The 11,575-nt window shown below is 48.1% G+C and overlaps 2 protein-coding genes across 2 annotated transcripts in view; one reads left to right on the top strand and one right to left on the bottom strand.

The window, feature by feature from the left end:
* Nucleotides 1-6,268: 6,268 nt before the first annotated feature.
* Nucleotides 6,269-9,287, bottom strand: LOC118427899 (nucleoside diphosphate-linked moiety X motif 19-like). The gene is made up of 5 exons (XM_035837861.1): nt 8,809-9,287; nt 8,141-8,388; nt 7,615-7,777; nt 6,972-7,179; nt 6,269-6,619 (listed from the first exon to the last, which is right to left on the bottom strand). The coding sequence occupies exons 1-5, from the start codon at nt 9,214-9,216 to the stop codon at nt 6,393-6,395; spliced, it is 1,254 nt and encodes a 417-aa protein (XP_035693754.1). The 5' UTR covers nt 9,217-9,287; the 3' UTR covers nt 6,269-6,392.
* Nucleotides 9,288-10,205: 918 nt separating this feature from the next.
* LOC118427898 (mucin-19-like) overlaps nt 10,206-11,575 on the top strand; it is a 10,933-nt gene continuing 9,563 nt past the window's right edge. Inside the window, exon 1 of the mRNA XM_035837860.1 lies at nt 10,206-11,503. Coding sequence (XP_035693753.1) covers nt 10,206-11,503 — 1,298 coding nt within the window. The remainder of the gene's footprint in view (nt 11,504-11,575) is intronic.

The raw sequence follows: 11,575 nt of genomic DNA, 5'->3' as shown, positions 1-11,575 counted from the left end.
TAACGAGGGAAGTAGTGAAAATTTACTTGAAACAATTAACGATGATGGGCAAAACTTCTCCAACATTCCGGAACAGGTGCAAGAGCTGCTCTTCCTGTTGCCATAAAGTACGCCAGAGATAGACGATACAGTATACCTGCGTACAACACATACAGTGTTATGATACAGGGAGAGTGGCCTCTACCAGGCTTCGTGGATCGGTGGTCTAATTGTAGAAATTGGACAAATAGAGTCTATAGCACGCTAGGGGAGTTAGCTGGCCAGAAGAGTACGTTTCCTCACCACGTGGTGAGGATAATGATTCTACCGATCCACGGAGCCTGGTAGAGGCTACAGGGAGATAGCATAGCCTTGTAAAGGAATAGGATTCCATCCTGTATTTCAGCAAGAGAAAAAGTTTCAGCACACGTACTTGTAGTAGACTACCTACTGTATACGTACGTCGCTGGAAAAGAAGAAACTAGTAGAAATTGGCCAAATGAGGCAAATTAATTGCCAGGTAGAGAAAAAGATTTTATCCCGTAGTTTGGTGAGAGAAAACGTTTCACCATGAGTACATGTACTTTCCTTTGTGTAGATCTCTGCAAAAGATTTAAAAAAGAAACAAGTAGAAATTGGCCGAATGGGGTAAATCTATTTGCCGGTTAGAGAAGTTATCCGATCTGTGTCTACGGCGGAAAACAAGCGCGACCGGCTCTAAACTCTAAAAGCTGGCGAGTTTTTGGCGCCCGCCGAGTAAAAGCTCTAAAGCCGCACAGCGGAGATCCATCATTCTGCAGGCGACCTTGAGGGGCAGACAGGGCAGCGGGACCGCGGGGGGACGGAAGAACCGGCGACGGAGCCGATCGCGCCTTGCGCCGCCGAGCCCGGCTGTCACATCCCATCGGCGTCACCGCATCGCCGAGCGGCAACAGCCGCATTAGGCCTTACTAAGGTAATGGTCTGTGTAATTTATTCCCTTCACATCGCGCGAAAATCGGACGACGAGTCTGCGAGATGTAAATTATATTTTCGGCAGTAGTACGTCCGGTGTTTTCTCGAGCAGCGCGCGATTTTTAGGAGTCGCCCGATGCTTGATCATAAAATCTATTCTATGGCGATCGCCCGAGCCTCGCTCAATGTTACAGGGATGGTTTTCAGGCGAAAAATACGCGCGAGCTTCTGTCGATCTTGATATCGGCCGACCTTCCAGCGATCGCGAAGTACGCCCAAAGATCGTCGACAATGTGAACTCTACTGTCCAGGGCTGTATAACTGGCCCCTTATTACCGCAGAGGCCGGCAGGATGTTGGGCGGGCTGCTATAGCGAGATTTAATCAGGCTACTAAGACTAAGGAAGGGCCTGGTCTATGTCCATTTCAATTTGGAAAAAAATTAGATATTTTTATTGTCGATCTAGCAAGATTTAACGATGACACGACAGAGTCGACCGAGCCAAAGCAGAATTCGATTTGTCACCGGCATGCTGTTTTGTAGCCTGGATGCCAGACTGTTTCCAGGGTCTGCACAAGTTCAGGGTCTAGCTAGGAGCTGGTCTGTGTGTTCCCTGGAAACAGTCTGGCATCCAGGCTGTTCTTGCCTGTTGGATACTGCCATGCCGCCGGTTCATCTGGTCGGAGATTACTATGTTAAGCACGTATTGATGCGAAATGCTCATATTTTGATATCGACATAGTTGATCAAAGCCTGTCTTTTCCCACTCCTATTGTTACAGGTCTTCAGTTCAACAGGTTCCAAATTTAACATGACAAGTTAAAATGACTCGGCAGCTCCGGACTGTGATACAATTTAGGTCGATCGGAGGATGCCTGCTTTTTATTTTATTTCGCCATCTGCATTATTGGATTCCACGGAAACATTTCCGGAATCGAGTAAATTGTGGCCTGACCAGGTAACGCGCGGATTTAACATCTTATAGAGGACCGCAAAGCGTGAAACTATCACCGCATGCCTCTTTTATTTCTTCTTCTCTCACTCATCCGCTCATTCAATAATCGTGAACCAAGACATTACATTAACATGGCCGTACCGATACACGCGGCGTGATTTAGAGGCAAAACGTCTTCCGACGAGTTCAACTTGAACCTTCGTAGAACATCCGCCAGATCGATCTACAACTCCTTCAAGTTCAGTCATTGAAAGTCTACAAACGCGGCGTTATTTTCAGGAGTATTAAAAATGATCAGCGACAAGTTGGAGTACACAACTGAAAAAAATTTTATTTGTCATCTCGCCCGACCGATTCAAGAAAATGAAGAACCGCAAATCAAAAGATTTTATTGATATGGCCTCACCCGGCGAGGCGACGTAATTTGCAGGAGGATTATATATTTAGTGTCGGGGTAAAATCGAGCGGCGACAAGTCGACTACACGGCTAGAAAATTTTACTTCTCATCTTGCCAGACCGATCCAAGAGAACGAAGCACCACGAACCAAGCTATTGAACTGCTGTGGCGCACCAGGCGTAATTTTTTTCTTATTTATTTATTTTTTTCATTATTTTTTAAGGCTTTATTTGTAAAAAAACAAATAGTACATTTGTCAAAAACATAGTATCTAAGCTACTGTACAGGGCTTGTACTAGTGTCGTATAAGTAAGAGTACATTTCTTAGCTACAATAGGTATTGCATATGGAAAAAGAATCTTCGTATAAGCATTTCTGTCATGTACATATACAGGTTATTATGTATAACCACAATACACGACATGATTGCCACAATTGTCATTGAATAATTATGACACATGTTGATGGTTACAAAAACAACAAGTTATTTTTTACATTCAGGACCAGGCGTAATTTATAGGGAGCCGGTGTCAGGCGAGGCGAGCGGCGACAAGTCTAGTCGGCAACACGACCGGGAAGTTTTATTCCTCATCTATAGCCCGACCGATTCTGAACACAAACCAATATATATTGCACCGGTGTGGCGCACCAGGCGTAATTTGTGTCAGGGCATTTGTTTAAGTTTTATTTTCATCTCGACAGACCGCAAACCTAGCTATTATACCGGTGTGGCCCCGCCGTGCGTAATTCGTGTCAGGTGAAGCGAGCGGCGACAGGTCGGCAACAGGACCGGGAATTTTTTTTAGTCCTCATCTACAGCCCGACCGATTCTGAGAAGAAAGAAGAACCACAAACCAGGCAATTGCTCCTGTTTGGCCCCTCCAGCCGTAATTCGTGACATGGCGAAGCGGGCGGCGACAAGTCTAGTAGGCAACACGACCGGAAAGTTTTACTTCACATCTTGCCCGACCGAAGCAGCACGAACCAGGCTACTGTATTGCTTTGGCCCCTCCAGCCGTAATTCGTGTCAGGCGAAGCGAGCGGCGACAAGTCGGCGACAGGACCGGAAAGTCGGGCGCGTCGCCGGCTCAGCGCGCTGCCCGGCTCCGCTAACGTGATTAGCGGCCCAGGCTCCGGAAAAGCGCCGATAAGCGGCTCTATACGGGCTCCGAAAGGTCGGGACGCGCTAGCCTCCGTCACAGGCGTCTTTGGGGACGATTTTCTAGCGATTTTTAACCAGGAATACGGCAGAAGAGGAAAATATGCCGGGAAAGGAAAATATGCCGGGAAAGGAATATACTGCTGGAGGCCCGTACAAGCTTCCCGGTATATACTAGTATTCCTTTCCCGGCATATTTTCTTTTCCCAGGGTATCCCGGGTCCCCCAACCCCCCCCCCCCCCCCCCACCCCCAAGTTAAAACCAAGGCCCCCAGAGGTGCCGCTGAAGGAGGCTACGGAAAAGAGTCTCTACACGGGCCAGGCCACGCAAGGAGAGAGGCGGGGGCGAGCGGAAATGTACTAATGCTGCTCTAACGACACCAGAAATGGCGTTAACATGGCGATCTCATTAGGCGGGAAGTGTGTCCGGGCCGGAATGTCTTATATAATTAGTGTGTGTGTGTGTGACAGTGTGCGTGTGTGCGTGTGTGTGTGTGTGTGAGTGTGTGTGTGAGTGTGTGTGTGTGTGTGTGTGTGTGTGTGAGTGTGAGTGTGTGTGTGTGTGTGTTGTGTCACGGTGTGCGTGTGTGCGTCTTTGTGTGTGTCTCTTCCTCTCTCTCTCTCTCTCTCTGTACACGCCTGTACACAAATAGTGGTATGTATTTATCATTCATTCTATCAAAGGTACCTTATAAACACTTACAAAAATCTTCGACATGCTGAAAAATGTCTCAAGTTTTAATGTTGCTTTTTACATACTCCTAAAAGTTGGGTTGACTACTGTAAATGCAGAAATGTTCGCGGTGGTTTAATGTTCGCGGTTTTCGCGGTGGCCGATTCACCGGGAACTTATTAAAACCACGCGAACATTTTTCCATGACAGTAAGAGACTACAGTGCATGACGCTACCGCGAAGTTAAAATCACTGCCCTTTTCCGGCTAACGCGAAATTAAATCCCCGCGAACATAAATACATTTAAAGTATCTGTATCCGTGCTTTGCTAAGCTGAAGCACCGCGATGCGTGCCTGTGCAGCCACCTGAATCCCTCACGTAACGCCGCACCGGGACGGGATAACGACATGACGTCACGGAGAGACGATTCGGGAACGTTCGGAAATACCAAGTAGCACTAGCGAAAATCATTTCGGTCGACATTTTTTTTGTTTTGTTAATTCTACAAAATATGCAAGTTTTACTCCCAGAATTGTAGCACTGAATACATATCTAAAGGTGCACGCTCACTGCAATTGCGTCACTCTTGCGGTACCGCGGGGTTCGAAAGATACTCTTACCCTTTCTTTTAAATTTCTTTACCTTTTGTGTATTTTGTCGTCTTCTACGTCATACTTTGACGTATTACGCAATATCGTAATTATAAAAGAAATTTAGAAAATAACAATAGTGACGCAGTGAACGAACCCCGCAGTGACCCAAGCTTGACGCAAGTGCAGTGATAGTGCACTTTTACACATGTAATAACCACTATTTCCCCAGATACGTACACGCGTACGCGATGATACATGAATAGTGATGTTAGAAAGAGAGGGTAAATCTCGCAGATTCCTTCAAACGTATTTTAATTGAATCTCTTTGATATACTATATAGTATGCATTTTTATGTGTTAAATGCTTTATAGACTGGCTGACAGTAGTATTGTGTATTTGTGACATCAGTCAAGTGTAATAAAAATATAGGTATATTGATGTATATACAATTCGTGTTTCTTTACTTTTAAATTTATATAAAACATGAAATATTTCATCATTGGCTTGTAGCATTGACCTACAGTCTCCGCATTACATATCGTGTGTAGACCAACCGGGCAAAGTAATCAATTATCAGCAAATCATCGCTAATGAGCCCGCTAATTAGGCTGATTTAAACTAATTAGGTCGTATCAGTTGAAACCCTCTCCGTCTGAGGCCCGGTTCACTTCCAGGGTAATGGGTGGGTAGAGAAATAATCAGGGATAAAACCCCGACTGTCAAGGAAAGGGGAACGCGAACTCTAACGAGCTGAAATGTTTAATGTGGGATTGAATCACACCTCCCCTGTGCCAAGTGTTCGTTACCTTCCCCCGGTGTCGCGACAAATCTATCCTCCGCTAGAATTTTGCTCCTTGGGGTACAACAGTGACTGCGCAGAGTTCTCCAAGCAGATCCTACGGTAGTATATGATGGTATCACAAGCTGCCAAAGGCAAAGGAGTGTGTTTGGCTCCAAGTTGCTGATGACTCCCCGTGGCCAGCTGTACTCCTTAGCCAGCTTTGATACGATCTTATGCCACTGGTAAATCTGCCTGGAGATTACGTGGAGTGACGATAGGTTGTAAAAATTGGGTTTTGGGTCTCTCGGACATTCGGGCGTATCGGTCAAGTATGCCCGTAAACCTCAGGAAGTGTCGGGGCAAATAATTGTGCAGGGGCAAAACTTTTGCTTCAGACCGATTTGAAATGTAAGTAAATATCCGAAAATAATTTTCATCAGGTTGGTAGATCATATGAATGGGAGCTTTCTTTTACACAACTAGTTAATCTCACCTGCTGACGTTCCGATGCCGGTTAGACATCTTCTAACTGGAGTTCTGCTCACGCTGATATACGTTTGTCTCCAAGCAGACCCTACGGTGCCTTAGAGATAGTATCAAAGCTGCCAAAGGAGTATAGCCAGCCTAAGGGAGATAGCCGGCTAAGGGAGTCAACCGGGCACCGGAGCCAGCTTTTGATACTATTTCTAAGGCACCGTAGGGTCTGCTTGGAGACTAGATATACGTAGCCGATGCTGGCATCGAAACGTCAGCTAATTAATGTGTGATAAGTGGTTGTTTAAAAGAAAACTCCTATATCCTGTAGGTAAATGTGTTTTCGGGTGATTGTTTTTGCATGACTTATCATCACATATTGCACAGGAAAGTTGTAATGGTGGTCCCTCCCCTGACTCTGTATCTAAAGTTTACTCTGGATCCACTCGACGAACGCGAAGACGTCATGTTTGAGCGGGAGGTGCCCGAACCTGGGCGGGATGTTACAGCGGTAGTTCGCGGTGGGGAAGCCGGACCGCTGGAGGGACTCTCTCCGGTGGATATTTTTGGCGGACTGCCGCAGCTGGGCCACGGTGGAGGGGAGGGGGGAACCCTGGTATACTTCCGGGTGGGTCGGGTACAAGTCATCCCCTGTAAAAACAATATGGTATAATATGATAAGATGTTTGTTTCATTTGGATCAACATTAGTTTAGTATTTTCAGTATCACTGAGAAGCTCACACATACGCACTCACTATCCGGTTTATCGTCCGTTGTTAGAGCGAGAAGTATCATATCATTCCTGTGTTGTTTCACAGGTAAATATTTCATCTATTCATTCATTCATTCATTCATTCATTCATTCATTCATTCATTCATTCATTCATTCATTCATTCATTCATTCATTCATTCATTCACCCCTACTGAAGTTCACCATCATCAGTCAGTCCAGTTAGTTCTTTTACGTCCCCATCTGTTGAAAACAAACAAAAAGAAAGTACCCGGCAGCACCGTCACTTGGCCGTCTTCACAAGGGAGGACAATCGGCAGCCATCTCTCACAACCCTGCCCACCCCTCTCCCTGCTGAAGTGGTGCAGGCCCGCCAGACTCGGCACCTGGCACAGGCGGGAGAGTTCATACACCTGCGGGGGTGGCACGATGTGTTTTTCTTGTCGGAAGTCGTGCAGGACTTCGGCAGGTGTCAGCCACTGCAGTAGGAAACACAAATGTCAGGCCTTAAGTCACACGTTTCTCAATGGCTTCTCACTCAAAAATATAAATAAAAATATATAAACAAAACAATCAAAAATATATAAAACAAACAAATAAACAAACAAACTCACTTATAGGCGTAGGGTTAGACAAAAGCGTACGCCCACTATGTTTCCCTATATCTTTATCAATAAAGAAAGACTAGCTCACTGAAGAGTTATTCTTCCACTGGTCATGACAGAGAACACAGATGCTATGTGCAGTGTTTATAGTCCCTAGCTCTTTTTGAATGGCACAATGACCAGGGGGCCCAGGCTTAACATGTACCCAAAGAAATTTTACCACAGTCCTTTCACTAAGTTACACTCTTGTTCCTTCCACAGGTAACTCCCCCTGTGCTCTTCTACAGGTAACCACACCTGACAGCTCACCTGTGCCCTGACGATCTCCCTGTCGTCCCGAGCGGCAGGTGGAATGTGGTCCAGGCAGCAGATGAAGAACGCGGTGTCGTAGCGCCGCCTTTTGGGCCGATCCGGTACTACAGGCGTGAGCCAGTTGGACCATTCGTACAGAGACCAGACGTCCGGGACGCACCTGTAACACATGGGGGTCAGTGGTTATTTTCTACAGGTAACAAGCTTGAGTATCCTGAACAGAGCTGTGTACCTAAATGAATTTTCAGGTACTGGTATAGGAACACGTACATGTTTACAACGTACAGGTTCATACATGGGGTTAGTACATGATGACATGGGGTTAGTACAGGCCTGACCTGCACATGTACCTAATACTAGTAATAGAGCTTATTTTAAGGTACTTGTACTTACACTCGAACAGGTACATGGGCTTAGATACAGGCCCCGACCCGTACCTGTACCTAAACAATTATGAGCAATCATCTGTAAGTTAAAGATGTAGCCAACTGTCTTATTTCGGAAATGGGACCTAAGCCTTTACCTGTGTTCCTTGCAGAGCTTGATGAACTCCCGCGCGTCCCCGTCCACCCGTTTCCTCCAGCGGGCCAGCTCGGCGGCCGAGACGGGACACTCCGCCGGGGCCCGCTCGGCGGCCGGGAGAGGCAACCCCGCCGGAGCCCGCTCGGGAGCAGGAAGGGCCCGCCCCGTCGGCCCGCTGGCCCACGGCCGCACCAGCAGGACCCCGGACTCCTCAAACGTCTCACGGATGGCGCAGATTCGGTACCCCACCTAGTTTTTTTAGTCAAAGAAACATCAAATGATATAAATAAATGGAATAGACAAAGTGACAACGGTTTAACTAGTATATCCTCACCGCCATTGGTACTCAATGGAAAAGAGAATACTTGGCAAGACACTCGAACATATGAACAGTACACAATGAATATTGTACATATCAAACAAAAATATAGTTTGTGTCCGAGCTGCCAGGCTCACAGAGGAAAAGAAGGCAAAAGGAAGATGATCACGTATACCTGAACACGTTTGGTTGCTGTCGTGTAGTCTAAGTTTGTGTCTCCATAACATGATTTTACACTTACTCCAATTGAAAAGGGCCAAGATAAGGCGATATGTCATCCCTAGTAAAATTAATTAATTAAACAAACAAACAAACAAACAAACAGTTGACATCAGAAAAACAGAGCAAACCTCGTTCGGCACTGGCGAGTCCCTGTGTGCTGTAAACATGGGAGACCGGTCCGCGTGGACTTCGACCTGCGTGAGTTCCTTAAAGTCTGTCAGTCCTGCCGCCTTGAAGACGTCCATCCACTCCTCAGAGAAGTCCGAGGCGTCCACGACTCCTCCCGGGAACACCTTGGCGTTGGGCATGAAGCCGCTCTTCCCGCTTCGCTGCAGCATCAGTACGCGGTAGTCGAACTGGGCGGGGGCGGTGCCGTGGGGGCCCGCCGGCGGACCAGAGCCTGTCCCGGCGGGTGCGGTACCGTGTGGGCCCGCCGGCAGACCCGAGACCGTCCCCGTACGCCCGTTTCTCGCGCCGGCCGCTAAGATCACCGTGGCAGCCTCTAGCCAGTGCTTGGAGAGAGGCTTGAAAGGCATGTTGTACGCGGACTCACGACAAAACTTCACAGCAAAGCCGGTTTATTGACACCTGTAGCATCTGAACTTTCCTTGACCTCTTCTGCCATCTTGATGATGATGATGGTGAGCCTCAGAAAGTGATCCAGGACGATACCATTATTGAAATTAGGGTTATGGTGATAATAATTATAATACGATAACATGGTAGCAATAACTAGCAGTTAATGTCTGTTAGATTTTTTATCTATTGATGATATTGATACATTTATAAAAAATAATGATGATTCAGGCATTCAAAAATGCCTTCAGAAACCTTTAGTTGATTTTATGAATGGCATCCTCTTGAGACCCAAAAACTAATGCGCGTGGGCGAAAAAAGAGAAAAAAATCCAGCAAGTAAACAAAAAAGTACATTCTTTTCCACGCCAGGCTTTATGTTCAGAAAGTGAATGGTTGATATTGACGGGTGTGGAAATAATAAAAAGGCAAATTTGAATACGTCTAGTTCCAAAAATTCGCATTCAAAATCTGTTGATTGAAAATTACACATGCAGCCATTTTTCATAAACTCTATTACAGTAAATAAAGTATTTCTCGTGTATATTCAAAAGGCATACCTGTGCGCTTGAACTTTCAATCATTTTCTCCAGACAATATCATTATGTACAGGAAAATTACTTAGAAACTACATTGTCTTTCTCTGAACAGCAATAATATGTACTGACACATAGTTGGCAACAACAGCTCGAAGACTTTGCAACATTCAAAACACGTGTCTGCACACGTGAGCTTTGTATGACGTCCTGTAGATGTAATTTGTAATTTGTTACATTGTGTACAGGAAAATTGCCTAGAAACTGAATCGTGTTTCTCACAATTGCAACAGTACGGCGACAATTACAGAATGATTCTTACACAGGGTTTGCAACAACACGTCCCGAGTTTGCAACAACAGGTCCTCCTTTCTAGAAGCGCCTTCCAAATTTTGCCACAGGCAGGAGTAAGAGATGGAGAGAGAGGAGGAGGATGCTGAGGCAGGTACCACCATGCCTCCCCCGCATCTCAGCCCCCACACCGGGCAGAGATTCTCCCAGGACGTGGGCGTTTGCGGGGGCGTCGGTGAACACCTGTCGCGAGACGGAAGTGCAAGCCAGGCAGACGGAGAGGGAGAAGCGGCCGCTGAGGACGAGTCGTACGCGCGCGTGATTTTTGCCGATGCAAAGCCGCTGGAAAAACCTTCAGGTGATATTGAGGAAGGTAACTGTAACATGATGCGTGTGCCTGCGTCCTTCGAGACGAAGCCGACCGACAACAAGGCGCAGGCTCAAATGGTTATCACCTGTAAAAGGATGCCTGTGCCTTACGTGTCATTCGAGTCCAGACATCCGACCGGTGAGAAGCCGAAGGCTGCAGTGGCGATCACCTGTAAAGACGGCGTCGCCAAGAGAGAACCGACGGTCTCGAAGTCCCCGGGCGGCGCTGAGATCGACACCGCTGGCGGGATAGAAGCAACGCATCCGCCAGGAGCGGCGCACGCGGAATGTTTCATCGGCACAGAGAAGCACGGCTCACCGCCAGGGACCCCGACCACCCCCGGTTACCGTGTAGTCGTAGGCCTTGCGTCCGGACCGAAACTCCACGACGGTGTCGGATCGCTTGATACACCGCCAGAGACCACCGCCGTTGACGAGGGGGAGGCAGAGCCTACGCCCGGACCGAAACGTCTCAGCGGTGCGGAAGCGGTCGCCCCACCGCCAGCGACCGAAACTCACGCCGTTGACGGGACGGAGGGAGGGCCTACGCCCGGACCGAAACGTTCCTGCGGTGCCGAGGCGCTCGACCCACCGCAAGACATCGAGGCCACTGCCGGTAACGGGGCAGACGAAAGACCGAAACGTTCCAGCGGCACCGAGGCGCCCCATACACCACAAAACAACGAGGCCGCCGCCGGTAACGGGGAAGACGAAAGACCAAAGCGTTCCAGCGGTGCCAGATCGCTCGACCCACCGCAAGACAACGAGGCCACCGCCGGTAACGGGGTAGACGAAAGACCGGAACGTTCCAGCGGTGCAAGACTGCTCGACACACCGCAAGACAACGAGGCCACCGCCGGTAACGGGGCAGACGAAAGACCGAAACGTTCCAGCGGTGCAAGATTGCTCGACACACCACGAGAAAACGAGGCCACTGCCGCTGACGACGGAAAGGCGGGGCATGGAACCCGACCGAAACGTCCTATCAGTGACGGACCGTCCGACACACGCCTCCACGAGACTCCTGCCGGTGACGAGCTAAAGGCAGGACCGCAACGCGGGCTACGTTCTCTCGGTGCCTGGCCGCTCCACACACCGCCAGTAACCAACGCCGGTACGAGACA

Source organism: Branchiostoma floridae, chromosome 12 (assembly GCF_000003815.2).
Source record: "Branchiostoma floridae strain S238N-H82 chromosome 12, Bfl_VNyyK, whole genome shotgun sequence".
NCBI classification, from domain to species: domain Eukaryota; kingdom Metazoa; phylum Chordata; class Leptocardii; order Amphioxiformes; family Branchiostomatidae; genus Branchiostoma; species Branchiostoma floridae.
The sequence above is the reverse complement of the archived record's forward strand: the minus strand, read 5'-3'. Positions and strand labels throughout refer to the sequence as shown.

What these genes read in the sequence shown, in the direction of transcription:
- LOC118427899 (XM_035837861.1), bottom strand. Translation starts at nt 9,216, where the DNA reads ATGCCTTTCAAGCCTCTCTCCAAGCACTGGCTAGAGGCTGCCACGGTG. An exon ending in GGGAGATCGTCAGGGCACAG is followed by an intron (nt 7,180 to 7,614) that starts GTGAGCTGTCAG and finishes TTCCTACTGCAG; the next exon opens with TGGCTGACACCTGCCGAAGT. An exon ending in CCAAGTGACGGTGCTGCCGG is followed by an intron (nt 6,620 to 6,971) that starts GTACTTTCTTTT and finishes TTGTTTTTACAG; the next exon opens with GGGATGACTTGTACCCGACC.